Source organism: Lissotriton helveticus, chromosome 2_1 (assembly GCF_964261635.1).
Source record: "Lissotriton helveticus chromosome 2_1, aLisHel1.1, whole genome shotgun sequence".
Classification (NCBI taxonomy): domain Eukaryota; kingdom Metazoa; phylum Chordata; class Amphibia; order Caudata; family Salamandridae; genus Lissotriton; species Lissotriton helveticus.
In genome coordinates this window covers 932,298,719-932,317,162 of record NC_136059.1, presented here as the reverse complement: position 1 = coordinate 932,317,162, position 18,444 = coordinate 932,298,719, and the positions used below count along the sequence as shown (strand labels likewise).

The following is an 18,444-nucleotide window of genomic DNA, read 5'->3' as shown; positions in this document are numbered from 1 at the left end:
CTTCATGTATGAATCCGAAGATAGCGCCTACTTTTTTATCGTCAACTTGCCAGAATTTGCTGTCATTGAATACCTTCCTACTGTTCATTAAGGGGCAGCTGGTTCAGGTCCTCACGGACACCATCACTACCTTATGGTATTGCAATGAGCAGGGTGAGGTGAGATTCTGGGCTCTGTGCCAGGAAGCCCTATATATTGTGAACTTGCTCGATTGTCAGGGCACCTCCTTGATTGTATACCACCTGATGGTGTCTTTAAATTCCAAGATTGACTAACTCAGCCAGTGATGCCTAGCAGATTATGTAGCAGATACACTTGGAGTTGGGTCAGTATTCCTCTGGGAAGAAGGTTATCCTGGCTCAATCTTTTGGCAACCACCGATACTGTGCAGTGTCAACACTTTTGCACATTGTAGTTCCTACAAAGTCTTGCTCTCTGAGATACATTCTGCCTAGAGTGGAGGATGGGACTTCTGTATACCTTCCCACCACTGCTTCTCCTGCCCCAATGTTCTGAAGAAGATCATAAACAACCGGGCTGAAGTTATCCAAGAGGGTCTGGATTGGGCCAGGAGAATGTAGTACCCTGAACATCTGGGCATAAACAGCTGTCTTATGTTTAGGCTGCAGCATCAGGAGGATCTTCTGTTGCAGCAGCAGGGCAGGGTATTGGATTCGGGCCTGCTCAATCTACACCTCTATACATGGAGATTGAGCAGTGGCAGTTGACTGCATTTGATCTGCCTCTTGAAGTAGTCAATGTCATTGTAGCACCAGGTGTCCTTCTACTAAACCTGGTCACACAGGCCCCTGAGACCAGGTTTTGACTTGGTGTGGCACCAGTAACAAAGACAAATTAAAAGCTGAACTTTAAGACGTGTTATTGTTTGTTCTGTATTTGTACAAGCAATGACTTGCAGTGGGCACTGTTAAAGGTTATATGTCAGACCTTTCAGTCTTTTTCTGGATCAACCATCCTGGTTTAAGTCACCTGTTGTAATGCTTTTTCTCTAATGTTTGATCTGTATGCCCCCTAAACCCTTTGTAATGCCATAGTAGGACCTCAAGTTGGTTCTCACTTTCCTTGTATACACTTCTGTCGAACCATTGCACAGCTGTCTGCTATTCCTCCTGACCCTGAAGACTGTATTTCTCATCATGATAACCTCATCTTGTCGCAGGAGTGAGCTTCAGGCTTTGTCTGTACAGCTGCCCTACACCACCTTCTTTGCAGAAAAACTTCTGATGAGAATCTAAGCAGTCTTTCTACCAAAAGTAGTGACTTATTTTCATGTTTCGCAGTCCATCACTCTTTATTTGTAATCTGCCTTAACTTATCATTTGAAAGAGGAGCGACTTCATCACTTGATCTGCAAAACAGCTTTTAGTTTTTACGTCAAATATACCATAGACCACTGGGTGGACGATCCGGTCTCACTGAACACATTCACGAAACGCTACTGAATTGACAACCCGGTCCGATGAGCAGGCTGCAGGGCTTTTTATGGCCTAAGTCATACACCGGACCTACCACCAAGGATGGTACTGCTTTAGTATCTATTCTAAAGGTGAGGAATCTGCTTTTAGAAGTGTCCATCAGAAAAGAAAGTTACTTACTTTTGGTAACACTCTCTCTGGTGGATACTCTGACTAAATGCAGATTCCCCACTGCTTCCACCTCGCTCTGTGGAAAGGACTCTTTTCTATTAAAAAAGATCCCAAATTAGAGATGTGCACACTGCCACCACTGATTGATTTTTTGGCTCAACGTCCAAGGGCATGGACCAGGACCAGATCTAACTAGTGTCACCGGGCTGGGCTGATGCCTATAAGCGGCTGCAGTCACTACCAGGATGGTGCAGAGTCAACACAGAGGTGCATTACACCACCACCCTGGCGCACCGGGGTTATACTGAAATGTCTTCTGGATCCAATATGGTGCCTGTAGATATTCTAAAAGTGAGGAATCTGTGATTAGATCGAGTGTCCACCAGAAAAAAGCATTACCAAAGGTAAGAAACTTTAGTATCTCGTTTAATGGTCTCCACATGTGAGTTCCTTCCATCTATTATAGACGGAGAAGTGCATTCCCTCTTTTCATCTTTAAAGTTTGGGCCACTCTATGATATGCAGCCTTTTTTAGTGTTAAGAGTACACTATTCCATATTCTGACAATTGTGTTGAACTGATGATTTTCTGTACTTTGAAACTGAAAGTCCTGGTGTAAGAAACATTATCTGGATGCAAGTGTAAAGTCCAATTATTTACTGAACTCATTATTCTCAGCTATTTTCAAGATCGATACAAAATGTGTGCCACATTGGCTTTCCAACCATCTCGTTGCCACAATCCTCTTGTAACCTCCTTGCTGGGTTGTTGTCTGCAAATGGGAACTAGGCTAAATTGTACAGTTCTAGGCAATAGCATATTAAGCAAGATTGCTGATCATCCTGTTGCTCTCCTCCTTTTAGATTTCTTGGCTGCCTTTGATATCGGAAACCACACTTTCTACATCTACTGGCTGGTGATGATGAGCATAGAAGGGGTGTCTTTGCTTGGTTTTCCTCCATTGTGTATGCCCAGAGGCAGATGTTGGCACTCCCACCATTTCATTCTGGGAAATCAACAGTCTCTTTCAGCATTATACAGTGCTCCTCCTTTTGCCCCATCTTAAGTGATATCTGCATGTAAAGGCTGAAAGTCATATGTCACATTTTATAGGTCTTTGTACTGATTCTACTCAGCTTGTTGTGTGCTTGCATTGATCTATTTCGAATCTTCAGCATCCTCTCTGATTATCTGGTACCCTAGCCCAGATGAGTAATAACTTGCTAAAACTCAAAGCCAACAAGATTGACGTGTTGATTTTTACCAAGGACAATCTGTGATTCAAACCATTTTATATAGTGCTGTAATTCCCTCTTTCCAAAGTCTTTATGGTGAAGAACCTTAGCCTTTGTTCTGATAAGCTGGTATCCCTTGCGGGCACAAGCAAGGTCTGTGATACGTTTCCATTTGATATAAGACTACTAAAAACAAAATCTTCCTTTTATATCTCATCATGTAGTAGCTCTAGTGGCAGGAGTTACCATTGTGTGCAGAACACACATATTCTGATATTGCTTGCTTTTTCAGGCTCCCATCCATTACAATTTAGAGGGTTACAGTTGCTCTAGAATATGTAGCTTCATTTTGTATTTCACCTCCAAAACTTGGTTTCGATCTCTGAAGTTCTCTAGACATTATGCTGGCATCCTGTTGCCCTTTTTCCAGTGTATTAACTGCAGACTGCTTGTCCGATTCACTTGAACATTGAGTAGGGCCCTAAATTTGTTCAGACCAGACTTTTCTGCTATATACATATTTTTTCTTTGGCCAGGCTCCCTTATTTTTTCGATATTTTCATGTTTCAAGTGTTCCAGACTTGGTGGTAGGGCCTTTATTCCTCTTGACCAACAGTCTCCTTGTGGCTATTCCACAAATTGCTAAGCATGGAAGGTCTGTAAGGTACTTAGATGCCTTCTTGTCTGTTAGTAGCCTTTTTAATAGGTCTTTCCTCTCTGGCTAAAAAGTCGTACTGCCAAGGTGCCTTGAGTTGATTGCCATGGTTATAAGTACTCCATTCTCACTCTCAATCATCCAGTGTGTTGCTCCTCTGCTCTGCCGAATTAGCACTTCTCCACCTCCCATGACCTGTGCTGCCGCCCACCCTCAGACCAAGACCTTCTCCACCACCAGATCCAGTGTTGCCCTCGTTCCTGAAACTTATGCTGCTTTCCCTCTTGTGCTGCATTCTCACTGCTCATCCTTCCCATCAGACCTAGCACTCCTTCACCCTCATCTCTCCCCTGGTTGTAGCACCTTTGATTTTGTACTCTTCCAATAGTCATCTTAATGCACCAATCCTCCATTCAGGTCTGCTCTGCTTCTTCTTCTCCTCTTGCGACTTGCACTACTTTCCCCCTCCATCCTTGTCGTGTGATTGAATCCCTGAACCCTGCATTGTTTTCACCACCACTTTTGCATTCTGCTCTACTTCTTCTCAAACATTGGACACCCACTTGTTTTGATCCTGCTCTTTCTACCATACACATTTGGGCCCTGCACTGCATTGCACTGCATCCTTGTACCCTGCAGTATTTCTATCCTCCCACCCTGCAGACCATACAAAGCAACCTTTACCACTCCTCCATAGTGCCAATCCGTTTGACATTTTATAGTGAGAAGATAATCACCAAGCCTCAGTAGCATACAACAAATTTGTGAGCTAGTGCTGCACTGCAGACACAGTGACATCACAAGCTTTTATGTTATGCTGTTTTATATAGCGCACAGCTGCCCGGGCAAAGGTGAGTCCCAGCGTCCCAGCCAACTGTAATTAAATATTATAGGCAACTAGTAACTTTTCTTTACAAAAGTATTTGTGATATTGGAACTCCCTTGCAATATATGGAATAAAGTGCAGCTTACTAAGCCTTATACTGATGTTACAGGTCACCAAGGACTTCTGAGAGTAAACGTAGGAACAAGACAGCCTTGACTGCAGTTGTGCAAGCCTCACTCTTTGTTGGAAGTAAGGATATGCTCCTGCTTCCCATGCGCTTCTCTTCCATGCGTATCTCTTCCATGCATCACTCAAGCATGCAAACGACAACTGTTGCTTGCTTTTCTAATTGGAGAAACTATCTGTAACCATTGTAGCTTGTTTATTGATGACAAGTTTGCATTATGACGAGCCAACGTGCTAATTTACAGCACAACAAACAAATGCTATTTTTTCAACATAACAGTTTTGTGCTGTAATTTCTGATTAAAACAAAGTCTAAAACGTTGGCGATCCTTGAGCAAACAGAGCCCAAAGCTCTCGAATGAATGCTCCCCTTGCTACCCCTTTTTCAGAGCTCAGCCGAAGTGCTTATTTTATTAACACACTACAGCAAACTAAACTGGTTAGATGATATGACTTAATTTGAAACTCCAGATACAGCAGCGAGGATCACTGACGACAGGACCTCTCCTGAGGACGACTGGAGTTAACAATTCCAACCTATCTCTTTAGCCTTTTCCTACACCCATTTTGACTGGCTACCTATTATTCCTTCTAATACATGGCCCCTCAAGCACTCTATCTAGAGTTGAAGAGACAGGTAAAAGTTTAAATAGGGACATTTTTTATTTTCACAATCAAATGCAGTATAGAAATCACTCAAATGTGAACAAATCATTAAGCAGAACAATTGAAAAAAGATAAGCATCAGCCAAATGTAACACAATACGATTGCGGAAATATAAACTCCTGTTTCAGAGAGGAATAGTAGAAGATTATCTTGTTAGATTGTAGCAATGTCTTTAAATTCTTACACACTGGCGCAAAGAGACAATTTGCATGTCTATAAACCTGCTGCCCTTCAGTACTTTTTTCAATCCTCCAGGTTAGCTGCTCTTCATTAGGCTGGGGAACTTGGGCATTCAAAGATGCCTAATTAAAGTACATGATAATTGGAAACAAAAGGGGTTAGGGCTGTGTGTTTTTGCAACGGACCTGCCTGTTATAAGACAGAACAGTTTCAGGGCAGTCTATCAGTGTGAAACCATTTTCTTTTCTTTGGATATTAGCTTAACGTTTCTTATTAAAAGTAGTTCTAACATCAGAACTCGCTTGTCATTTATGGAATGACAAACTGGTTACCATGCTTTCTATTCATCTGACAAGCCACAGAGAGGTCTAATGTGAATAAATATAGGAACACATGTACTTTATAAGATAACAAAACTCCAGGCTGACCTGCAATTTCTTTATTTAAGGTAAGAATTATTTTTTACGTCATAATACATGATTTGATTGTAGTAATATATGTGGAACCTGTATTGATAAAATAAATACATCTTTAAAGCAGCTTAGATTTTCTTGCAAAAAAGCCTTTTAAGGAAAGTCCGAATAAGGAAAGCGAGGATCAAGTTCAAGGTCCTCTGCATAATGAGGAAAGGACCAAGCTATTTATGCACACTTGCACCCCCCTACATCCAATCAGAAATCTCTATTCCACAACCACATACCTTCTAATCCAACGCACTTTCAGATGAGCAAAGCATATATATGTATGCATGTATTTATTTATTCATTTATTTCTACCATATATAAGACTGACCAAACCATATCAGAGCATAGTGTATGAGAGGGGAAAGGATTGGATTGGAATTCAACTACTTCAGCATAATAACTGGCTTCCTACCACTTTCTTAAAAAATCCAGCAAGTATCGGTTCTATAATATAAGGCCTCAGCCTGAAAACCTCCTACCGCCACAAGACGTTCAATTCATTCAAGGTACGATGAGTAGAACGAAGGAACCTTCTTATACAGTTAGTTGGGGGAAATAAACTGGTTCTGTCTCAAAAAGACATTCAAATACCATGGTTGGGATTTAGAAATGAACCTTGACCTGCATAGAAAGACTTTGAAGAGGTTTCCGCAGGTAAGATACAATGACATTTCTTAAGCCAAACTACTGCATTCTGGAGTTTCTGTAGTCTCTGTGCTTGTGGGTGGGGAAGGCCTGAATAGAGAACAGCATAATAGCAAAGCCTTGACATTTCCAAGAGTCCCTACACTACACTTGAGACTCCTCCAATAAAAATTGAAGGACCCTTTGAAATTGTCACAAGTAAAACTTGAACCCCCTATTGTGGATCGTTTTATAGTATGAGGGATTAAGCTCAAGTGTGCATTCCACAAATATCTGAGATTTCTGATATTTAGTGATGACCTGTAGAACATCAAGTGATTAGATGGGCAGTGAAAGGGTAGACAAGGTCGATTTTGGACCCAGAAGAATGATCTATGCTTTGATACAAAAATAAAACTTGCAAAAGTGTTCACACTTAGACGTTATATTCCAACAAGGGGCAAGGATAGATATTAAGTAACAGGAGACATAGTGTTGAATCCTGCGATACGTCGCTTGGAATTTGTAAAAATGAAGAGATGAAAGAACCAATTTTAACTTGCTAAGTTTTGCCATCTGTATCTAAAGTAAACCAATGGATGGCATGAAATGACATGCTCACCACTGAGCATATGCATGAAAAAAACTGATCATGATTCACCATGCTGGAGGTGGCTGGAAGATCCTATGTTACCCACACTGTTGGCTCTCTCAAACCTGTAAACCATTGCCCCAAACATTCACCAGCACAGATTCAGTCTCATGTTTTGGACGAACTCCCAAGATATGATATTACTTCATGTGATGTTACTTTTTATCGATCTTCACAATCCAAGTAAGCCATAAATTACTCAAACCTTGATCAGTAATGATTTGTGTAATGTAAATGTTTTCAAAATAGGGGTCAGAATGGACAAGCGAGTTCTCTAGCACTATTGGCACTTTCACTAATCTGAGAAGTGTGTTTAAAAGCTTAAAAATCAGAGGTGCTTGGAATTCTGCATGGGTATTACCCACCATGGCAGATCCTTATGGATTCAGGGTCCTAAAATGTAAAACGGATTGAACCTACACCTGAGAGCCCAATCGAACTACATATTCTTCAGAGGACTACTGAAAACCAAGTTCATTAGGCTTGTTAAAAACTGTATGCAACAAGGAGCTGAAGGGGTAGAGAAGAGGTCATCCCCCACTCATATAGTCACAAACAACAAAAAACCTGTTCACATGGTGAATATCTTACTCAGAACCCGTCTAATCCATTGCAGTCTGTAAACGTAATATATTGGACCAGCGGTTAACCTTATACCATCTGTGCTGGAGGGATCTGTACCCCCATTTTATAAAAACTACTAGCAGCCCGTCCCGATGTTGTCCTGGTATGAGAGGCTGCAGTAATTGTCCCCGCAGACACGCTCATTTGCCTGTTCCCCCGCTTGAGGCCCAGCTGCAGCCCTGGTTGATGTTAGCAGCCGCGTGTAATTTCATTCAATGAGAGAGTTGAGTGACAGCGCGCAGGAGAGGCTGCAGTAATTATCCCCGGAGACACGCTCAGTCGCGTGTACCCCCGCTTGAGGCCCAGCGGTGAACGTATAACAATTAGAATTATGTGAGCCTTGAAAGTTTTTCCCCGCTCTTATTATTTGTTTAGGACCCACACTGACGGTCTTCGGCCCGAGTGTTTTTGATACGCACCCAGGGCAAGGCCCACACTGCATTCGGCCCTTTCAGATGCACCAAGTCCAAGGCACACACTACATTCGGCCCTTTGAGACGCACCCAGGCCAAGGCACACACTGCATTCGTCCCCAGTATGTGTGAGACAACGGGCAGTCCCTTAAGGGAGTCGAGCGAACGGTTACTTACCACGCCTCCAGGTGAATGCAGACGCCCATTGAAGGCATACACCCAGGTGCGCGATTGGTATTCTATTTTTAGAATGTGTGGCGACACACGCACTACTATCAGCTCGTCTCATGCGTACCAAGCGAGGTCCCGTAATATAGGACCTATGCAGGAGTTTCAACTGCACCAGCCTCAACCTCATCTGAATCGCAACCACCCTGGGAGAGGCCACCGCTTCCATCCAGTCTTCGTCATCCAATTCCAACCCATCCTCACACCACTGAGCCCTGATCCTCCGCAGTGGATCCTCTGAATGATTCAACAGCTTGCGATAGATCTCCAAAATCGTTTTTTCAGGAATGAGGCCATGTGTGTAAATTAATTTATGCACACAGTTGAGTGACTGCGCGGTTCTTTTACCTTTTAAATGTGTATGGTGGGCGTCTGCATAGCCTATGTCCTTTGCTACAACTGCCCTTTCCAATGCAGTATTGGGTGTTGTGATTGGTGCTGTGGTTACTGAGATTACCCGCCTCTAAGGTTTGGGCTGTCTCTTTATAATATTAGTATGGATGTTGTGGTTATTCGTTTAAGTCTCCCACGGTCAAATCCATCCCCTGTTGTGATTTGACCGTGCTCATATGTACAAAAGTAAGAGAAAAAGGTGAGAAAAGGGTTGGCGGTGCCTCACGGAAGTAACATCATGGGAGTGGGCAGGAAGGTACTCGCCTGCATCCCCAGGTTCTCATCATTAGCAACCACCAACCCGTAACACAAACTGTGATAAAGACAGATAAAGAAAGGAAAGACAAAAGACAAGGTGCTAGATGTGGTATTGAGTGCTGCCTATGCACCAGACAGTTTATCCAAGTGTGCAGCAGTATCAACCCTATAGGGGAAGGCGTGATCCAGACTGAAACACCGCCCTTCCCAATTGAAACCGAGCTAGACCACACTGGCTATATAAATTTATTCCGTGCTGTGTGTCTGCTCATTTGAAAGCCAACATGTTTCATTGCCAGGGGGAACTTGCAGCAATTTCATCAGGGTATGGGTCAATTGCTTCACCCTGCAGTAATGATTGTCTATTCTATATATTCCAACGGGAGACAAAAACAGAACAACACAGCATCATAAGTTGGCACCTACTCAAACGTGGAATTAAACCACCCCATTAGGTCACTGTATTTACAGAGTTCTTGTACCGCATGGGCACACCTGTACCCCTCTTAGCCTGTGTGTGTGTACGCATCCACTTTCTCACTAGCTGTCACGATTGCTGCCAACGTCGATCTGTAAAACAATTGTAATAAAAAATATAAAAAGTTGTGAATTATGTAGTATTGGACAGGCCGATATCGTGTAGTGCAAGCAGACTGGGGTTCTCAGGTACTCTGATTTCTAAAGAGTACATATGTCCTCTATTGTTGAACACGAAGTATTTTTTCAGTGTATTCACCTCGCGGACTATCTCAAAACACTAGCACTACCTGGTGTCTTCACTTTTTTAGCCTGGATTGACCACCTTGCGTGCGGAGGCTGGCAGGCGTGACTGCCACACAAGCTTGTTCTATGAGGCATTCTATTTGATATTCACCACTAGCATTATCTGGGGCAAAATCCTGCTGCCCTCCCCCCTGCCCATAAGGGCCCCGCTCACCGTAACCGTGTTGGTGTCTGGCGTTCACTCAGCACCTCGTTGGTGCGGTGGGCATTTTCAAAACACAACGCTGCGTCATTGCGTGCGTGACACCTCCTTCTCACTGACATATCAGTATTCCTTCCACTTGAAGGGCCGGTGTGGTCGCTGTGAGAAGTTGGCCTGGTATATGATGCTCACTAGTTCTAGTGATCACCTTGTACCATGCCAAACAACCCTTATGATGATTGGTTGTAAGTCAACCTTATAGACCAGCTATCCTAGTGGTAGCATGGACAAAGCAGTCTTAGGCTAAACTCTGTAAAGGCATGTGAAGCAAGCTGTTTTACCATATACACTCTCCTTGAATATCAAATGAAAGGACACCACACAGATATATATTGAAAATATATATATATTTATTTGCTACAAGTACCCCCTATACTCTTTATGAGCACAGAAGCAAATGCTTTAAAACAAAACAGTGTTTAAATATACAAAAGTTGCACAATATGGATAGGCCCTGGTGGCCCCTAAAACCATATACTAAAATAGTGGTATAATAACCACGTATCTAAAAGGAAATGCAGAATCGCATCTAATAAAATCATGTAAAAAATAGCTTTATGGGTATATAAATGTATCCATAGTATTATAAATCTATAACCACACTTGGCACATGGAGCAGAATGAGTCAAAATAATGGGGGTAAGTGAGGGGTCTAATGCAGAGACAAAGATTTAAGTGAACTCTCCTCACAGTGGAAGAAAGTAAGGGAGCATGTGGAACAAGTTTAATGAAAAGTCGAAGCACCCAACACTCAGACAAGAAAGCATGAACAGTTGTGGTCAGCACGAACAGTCTTAGCTAGTCATCTTTCATTCTGAGGAAGTTACTAAGGTACTATCCTTCTGCATCTGTGCCTTCCTTTTAACTGGTATTTGGTTTTAATTGTTCTTGGTGGGAGTGTGTGTTAGCAGGGACAGGGCACCACCAGTGTGAGATATACTCTATAAAAACAGGGCTTGTCTGCCAGTGGCTTCTAGTCTAGCTCCCTGCTTGCTATTGGTCTTGCCCCTCCTCCCCAATGCCTGTGGCCACTGTGTCTATTGTGCTTTTCCTTGCTGCAATAATTGCCAGATGCCTCCTCTTCCTGTGTAATCAGGCCTTGTGGGTGAATGCTCGTGTTTCTTCCAGTGATAGGAAAGGGAGGGGAGGGGTGATGGTAGGTGCCGAGTCCTAACATTGATCCAAGAACACTCCATATTTCTTATATCAAAATGTAGTGTTTCTATAAGCAAACATCATTACAACTTGTAATTTTCTTTACAGGGTCACTCATTTTACCTGGAAACATTTCCCAGAACAAAAGTTGCTCCCTGCCAGCTTTTTTTTTTTACAGATGGACAAATGTGGATTTGTAAAGATTTTGCAATCGGACCTGGTGGTACTGTCATCTGCATACATATATTAGCATATTACTATCTCAGTGAGTTGTTGGCTCATAAGTGACTTTCCAGCATGATAACTCAGTCTATTAAATTAATTCCATTAACTACTTTTTTGTTCTACTGTTTAAACCTGACATGACTCAGACATGCATCCATCCTTGAGGAGCATTACAGTGTGAGATTATAGCAGGTGTTATTTGTTGCATTTATAAACTGCAAAACTGTGAGATCATTAATAATTAAAAAAGGTAAGACAAGTTTTTCATGAAATGGTTTTCAGATATCAAAGTAACCTGGCAAATCACTGACAAATATATTGAAAAGCAGAGTAAACTGCACCAGGTTACATACAGTTGATGAACATGAATGCCTTTATATGAATGATACCATCAGCCACAGTAAGCACTGTTGGTCAGCAGCTGAGACTGTAACATGTACATTACTAAGTGGTTGTGTCGTAGAAGCCTTACTTTACCATTCTAATTCATCCCATCCAAATACTTGTTAAAATTGCATGCAGAGTAAAGATGTTCACATTCTAATTGGTTGATTGTATGCATATCAATCAGTGCATTGTTCTTTAAATTATTCTCTGATCTTGTAGTACAACTTCTAAATGAACTCATTTAAGATTTGTGCTAGGGACTTTATTTTTCTCTGTTCATCTTGTCCGAGGTAACAACATAGTATAACTGCAGGGGTGAGTTTTTTCATGATATTTGCAAGTTTATCCTCATTCTCAAGTACTGAGCAAATCTAAGGTTTGAGTTATACAAAGATTTTTAAACTGGTATCACCGGTTTAGGTATCCGCTACTGACAACGTGTTCGGTCTTTCGGCAAGACCTTTTATTGCCAAGACATGACCTCCACTTAGAGTGGGCTTTGGGTCAGACCCTTGCTTAAGATCGGCTAGCTTTGCTGTCTGACTCACATTCCTGCTCCTTATTAGATATATGTTCTCCCTATTCCTGTGCCCCGCTTAGGAGCATTTCGGTATCACAATGTTTTCATTGGATGATGTATCCTTCCACTGTCGATTTCAGATCGTGTTTGTTTTATTGCAGGGGAGGGACTATTTCCTCTTCTCCTCTCTCTTCTTCATCCCTCTCTCCTCTACCCCCATTTTAAACCTCCCACCTAGGATCATCTAGCACCCTCATCTTGTTTATTTATTTTTAAAACTTTTGAAAAAATGTTTGGTACTTTCTTTGTTGCTTGTTATGCTATTGCTGGATAGCCAATTTAAAATTATTATCTGACTACTCCAAGATGGCTAACGTCATATGCACAGCAGGCATCGTTTAGTGGGTTTTGTTTTATCTTAAGAAATCCCATCCAAAGACGGCCACTGTAGATGAGCTCTAATCAACCACAGACATCTATAAATGCCATTTGTTAAAACAAAACAAAATGCATAACTGCTGTGGATGCATATCAATAGCAGCCACTTTTGAATGATTTTTTTTTTACAAACCCATTTTAAGAGGACAGCCATGGTTGCACATATCTTTGTAGCAGTTTATAACACAAAATAAGCGTTGACCAAGGCAATAGGATTTTACAACCAAGACCTGTTGACTTTGCCAATGCTTGCTCCTTCTCATTTGTTAGCACTTTTGCTATAGCGATATGACCAATAACTAAGCATTTTCACTTTCAATAGCATAATAATCTGTCTTTATATTATTTAGCTTTTCATTCTTTCTCATTTGTTTTTACATTTTAGGCTCTGTCAGAGAAGAGTAAAGAACTAGAAAAATTACGAAATGAATGGACATCCCAGTCATCTATATCGGCAAACAAACATGCACAAGAACTTGCTGCTGAGAGGGCCAAAGCTGTGCAGGTGAGCAAGGGAAGCAAATGCTAATGTACCTTTTGGGCAAGGGTAATGTTTTGAATCATGACATAAGGCTCTATTTAAGAATCATTTATTTTGAGTGTCATTTGGGAACAATTTCTGACTAATCTAATCCTAACACTTATGAATTAAATGAAATGAAAAGGTCATCTGTAGAGCGTGATAGCTATCCGGAGGCGTCCTCGCGCTGTGGACTTGTGCTTGTAGGGGCAGTATTCAAAATTAAGTGGTTTTTGTGAAGAGCAGGGTTTTTAGTTGTTTGCGAAAGGATAGGAGATTGGGCTCTGCGTGCAGATGGTAGGGAAGAGAGTTCCAAAGCATTGACGCGTTGTACGAAAAGGACCGACCTACGCATCTGCCTCTCTTGATCCTGGGTACCGTCACCAGGAGAGAGGATGATGATCTGAGCTGTCTGGCAGGGCTATATGAAGTAATCAATGAGTGGTTAATGACAGCTCCAGTTTTCCAGTATGCTCGGTGAATTATACAGAGGGTCTTGAACTCAATTCTTTGTCTGACCGGAAGCCAATGAAGGCTCTTCAGGCCAGTTTTTACAGAGAGTCGGCGGGGAATTTGAAGTAGTGTACGTGCTGCACAGTTTTGTATGATCTGGAGCGTGTTCAAGGTAGATTGGGGGGCCCCTAGATACAGGGCATTCCCAAAGTCCAGCCTGGAGAGAACAAGTCCCTGGATCATTATCTGACTAGCTTGGAAAGGCATTTGTTTTAGTGTTGGAGTACTTGTGAATAGTGCCAATTAACACACCAAATGCAATTTAGGTCCTTGTTCGATTTAGAGATTAGACTGCTACAATGTGATAGTCTCAGATCTGCCCCACTAGAAAGCCTCAAACAATTTATCAAGAATTGCTTTTAAGTCACGATAAGGTTTTTCACATAGTTTTCTGATTTCATTTTTGATGTTGCTAGGTATTACATTTTGGCTGGTTTTAATGCACAAAAAACAGTTGTCAACCATATTTCATGGGGATAATGCTCCTAACTTGCTGAAGACATTTCCATGAAGAACACATTAGAGGCTGCCTTTCTGTTAGGTTAAATCATAGAAGTTGAAGTATGGCTTCTTTTGGTTCTACCACGAATGGATGGAGGCATCCCTGCTGTAAGGGTGAATAAAAATAGAACTTACTTGGTTCTACAAAGGCAATAAGAATAAATTCTGATGGCAGCAGACATACCTGTTTTCAGTCTAGATCTGGCAAACAATTAGGCAGTGACCCCATGTGGGTTTCCTAAACCAAAGAATTGGCAATGAAACAGGAACACTGCAGTCACCATTTTGAAGTTACCTTCTCATTAACAAACATTTAAAAAGACTAACGGAGAATACTTGATCTTAATGTCACTTTTAATCAGTAAGAATTGAAAACCATAATTGAGGATTGAAAGGAAGTGTAGAATAAACTTTATGGGATCTCAGCTTTACCACCCTCAAGGGCCCTTGATTAAACTCTCCTTTATCTATCCGAGGTGATATTCACATCGGGGTCAATTAATCTAACTCTGCTGATGGAAAAAACTAATATGAATACCTATGAATGCGACTTGTTTTCATGATACCGTGCTATGCTGCAGACATTCCTCTGACTCACTTGCTATTTGCTGTTTACCATAACTTATCAAGCTACCAATCTCCTGAGACTGCAATCTGTCTATCATCCCCTACAACAAGGCCAATGATAATCAAAGAATGGCAAAAATCTTGGTTCGCCATTAAAATGGTTTCTTGACCTTTAACTGCAGATCTCATTCTCCAATATTTACCCTGTAAAGATGCCAAGGCGTGCACCTCACCGTTACCTCCTGCATTATGATCTTCTTTCATTCTCCTCCCCAAATCTAAACATTTATCTATATCAAAGTCTATATCAAAGCCAGCAATCCATTACATTAAAAATTATTTTATAAAATTTAAAAAACACCACCTAATACCCATCATATGAAAAAAAAACAACAATGCCACAAAGTGCCGTAGTCATAACTAACAGAGCAAATTCGGCCCTCAGTAGGTCCTTACCAGGAGTGGCTCTAGGCTCATGGTGGCCCTGGGCAGGGAGCGTAGCTAGGGGGCCCCAGAAGAGGGGGTCCGGGCGGGGCTGAGCTCCTCGGAGCTCAGGAAGGTGTTTTAATAAAACGTCCATAAAAGGCGTTAGATGACCAGTACCTGCGGCTGGTCCTACCCTTCTGAATTAGTCTCAGAACGATAACATTTAGGAGGATGAGCCAGATTGCTTCTTCCTGTGACGCTACAAAAGCCTGCTGAGCCGCCTTTCTCTTTCATTTCGAATAACCAGATTCGTGTACTCGAATTCTCTTTATTTTGCTTGCAATGTTATATACGCCTGTAACAGCGGGCGGGCCAACAGTGGGTAGGGAAAAAAAGAAGCCAATCAGGAACCAGGAGGTACGCAGGTGCGGAGGCTAGTGAAGGGGGGGGGGGAGGGTCAGGGTGTTTGGAAGTGGAACAGAGCCGGAGGCCCGCCAAATCCCTGCCAGGGGCCACCACGCAAATATGTATCCATCATCAGAGGATTATTATATTAAGGATATATATTGGCGTGGCGGCCCCTGGGGTTTGGTGGCCCTGTGCCGGTGCACAGCTTGCACATGCCTAAGGCCGCCCCTGTCCTTACTTCTTCCATGTGAGGTAAACGCAGATAAAGTGCATATTTCCTTTTCTCTTGCATATCAGGTAATTGCAAATAAAGTACAGCTTTCAAATTACATAAGATTACATGAGGCCCAAGGTACAATGCCACTATTGATAAATATTGAGAAAAAAAGATAAAACCCACAAAGTTGATCCAACATCTTTTCATAAATGATCAACAATCACAGCAGGTCCCTCAAAGATTGAGATATAACAACCCACCAAAATTGTGCCATCCATAAAAACACCAATGATTTCCTTCTGCTAATGGCACATTTTGAAACGGAGCAAACAATACAGTAAGAGGGGGAATCAAGTTGCTGCAAACAGGCCAGGGCTAATCAAGAGTTTCTGATTTACCACTCCCTAACAATAGGTTTTAGGAAACTTTTGGTGAGATCAAGATAAAAATGAAAAGAAAATGCAATAAGGTCTGTGGTGAAGATTCATTGCATGGACACATCAGTACTTTAGATGACTCTAAGTGACCGAGGGGAAAGACAAGGTACCATCTCACGAAACCTAACTTAAATTTAATAATCTGACACAGGAACTGTCAATCCATTCCAAATAAGGTTCCATGGTTACTGCGATATGAGCTCCACATACTCCCTAACAGTCAGTTTATTAAGTTCAAGTTGTTATTTGAGAGCTCTCATCCTTGATTTAAATGTTGTTTTCCCCAGGCCAAGTGAGTTTTGCATATAGCAGCTGGGTTGGATAAAAAAGGCGGCCATTCCAACTTCGTCAGTTCTGTCTCTATAGTTGAACTAGAGGATTTTCAGGCCTCTCACATGAGAGACAGTCATTTATAATGTCCCTATTTAGGGAAGTATGTGGGTTTGCCCAAATGGAACCCCAGAAGAGTGTTGGGGGAAACCTGATATCTTCAGCATAGTCCCTCCCAAGATCCTGATGCATAATGTAAGTAGAACAGGCAGGCGGGACATCTAGAAGTCGCATAAACACCCTGTTTTGCTTACCTAGGAGGGCGCTCATATTGGAATTACCCCAGGTTCCTGAGCCATATATAAGGGCTGGTAGGCATTTACCTCTATAGACCCCCAAGAGGGGGGCTTTAGTTTTTTTTACCAATGCGGTGCGCCAAATTAAAAATATACCCCATGAGCTTGCAAAGTTCTGACACACTTTAGCAATATTGGATCCTCAATTTCCCCTTGTGGACTTGTAAAATAATTCCTGCATCTTGTGTTGCCTAGGTTTGCAAACCATGATAAAGGTTTTAGTTTGATTGGTAACCAAACCTAATGTCCTCATAAAAGGCACACATTTTTGAAATAAAAAATGAATACAATTAGGGGTTGTGGAGAGTAATACCGCATCTTCTGCATATAATAAAATGGAGACCTTTTTTCAATTGGGAGGGCTTTTGAAACTATATTGGAGAGGGCTGTGTCCAGGCTATTAATATATAAAAGAAACAATAAAGGAGCTAGGACACAGCCCTGGCACACCACTCTCCCTAGGTTGAAGCTGCCTGTCTATTCTCCTGATGGGCTGAACCTAACTGAAGCATACCAGTCATTGTGTAATGCTCTCAGAAACTGTACCAAGTCATCCTCCACCCTTAGATCGGATAAGATCTCCCATAGTTTGGATCTGACCACTCTGTCAAGAGAGCACAGGAGAGGTCCATGAAGGAGAGGCAGATGGAGCCCTGCTTTGTGACTAGAGCTGGGTATAGTTTGCGAAGTAGCGCTACGCGAAGCTACGCAAAGTGCACTTCGCACTACGTGAACTGCGTAGTACCCTGTTTGCACTGTTCAAGATGCCGTTTTCAATGATTGCACAGTGCGGACAAGCAATCATTGAAAACGGCATGTTGCATAGTGCGAGCTTTAGGTTTCTGCCGCTCGAGTAGATTTTTACTCGAGCAGCAGCTTTCTCAATGCGGACTGGTAGTTTCTCATCACGACCGGTCGCGAGCATACGCGACCACTCGCAATGAGAAACCTGACCTCCCTGCATTGAGAATCTCACCGGGAGGTTAATTTTCCATGCTCGCGATCGGCAACTTGATGTTGCTGATCGCGAACGAGGAAAAAGTCTTGCCGGGATGTCATTTTGCTTGCTCGCGGTCGCCAACTTGACGTTGAGGACCGCGAGCAAGCAAAAAATGACCGCTGCACTACGCTACGCATGTTTGCACTGTGCTAAGCGCAGTTCGCGTAGTGCGAAGTAGCGCAAACTTCGCGAACTACGCGAGCGTAGCGTAGTGCTTTGCCCAGGGTTATTTGTGACCATACACTCACTAACCAGTAGATGAAACTTTAAGCATTGCTCCATCGTGCCAAGCCCCTCAAGGAACCTATACTGCACATCCAACAGAATGTCCATCTCACTTACCCAGTTTAGGAGATGCTCTAGTACAGCTCTCCCCACAAGCTACACTGCAGAATCCAGAAACGATATTGGAAGATAGCACCCTAGTTAAAATCAGCACAATCACAGCAGTGTGCCATGACTGTGAAAATCCCTCCAGGCAAATAGCAGTAAAACAATTACACAGCG

General features: G+C 42.3%; 1 protein-coding gene across 2 annotated transcripts in view; it reads left to right on the top strand.

The window, feature by feature from the left end:
• LOC144818336 (spindle assembly abnormal protein 6 homolog) overlaps positions 1-18,444 on the top strand; it is a 711,311-nt gene that overhangs the window by 318,945 nt on the left and 373,922 nt on the right. For both annotated transcript variants that reach the window (XM_078675666.1, XM_078675665.1), the window contains exon 7: positions 13,108-13,227. In XM_078675666.1, the coding sequence (XP_078531792.1) occupies positions 13,108-13,227 (120 nt within the window). The remainder of the gene's footprint in view (positions 1-13,107; positions 13,228-18,444) is intronic.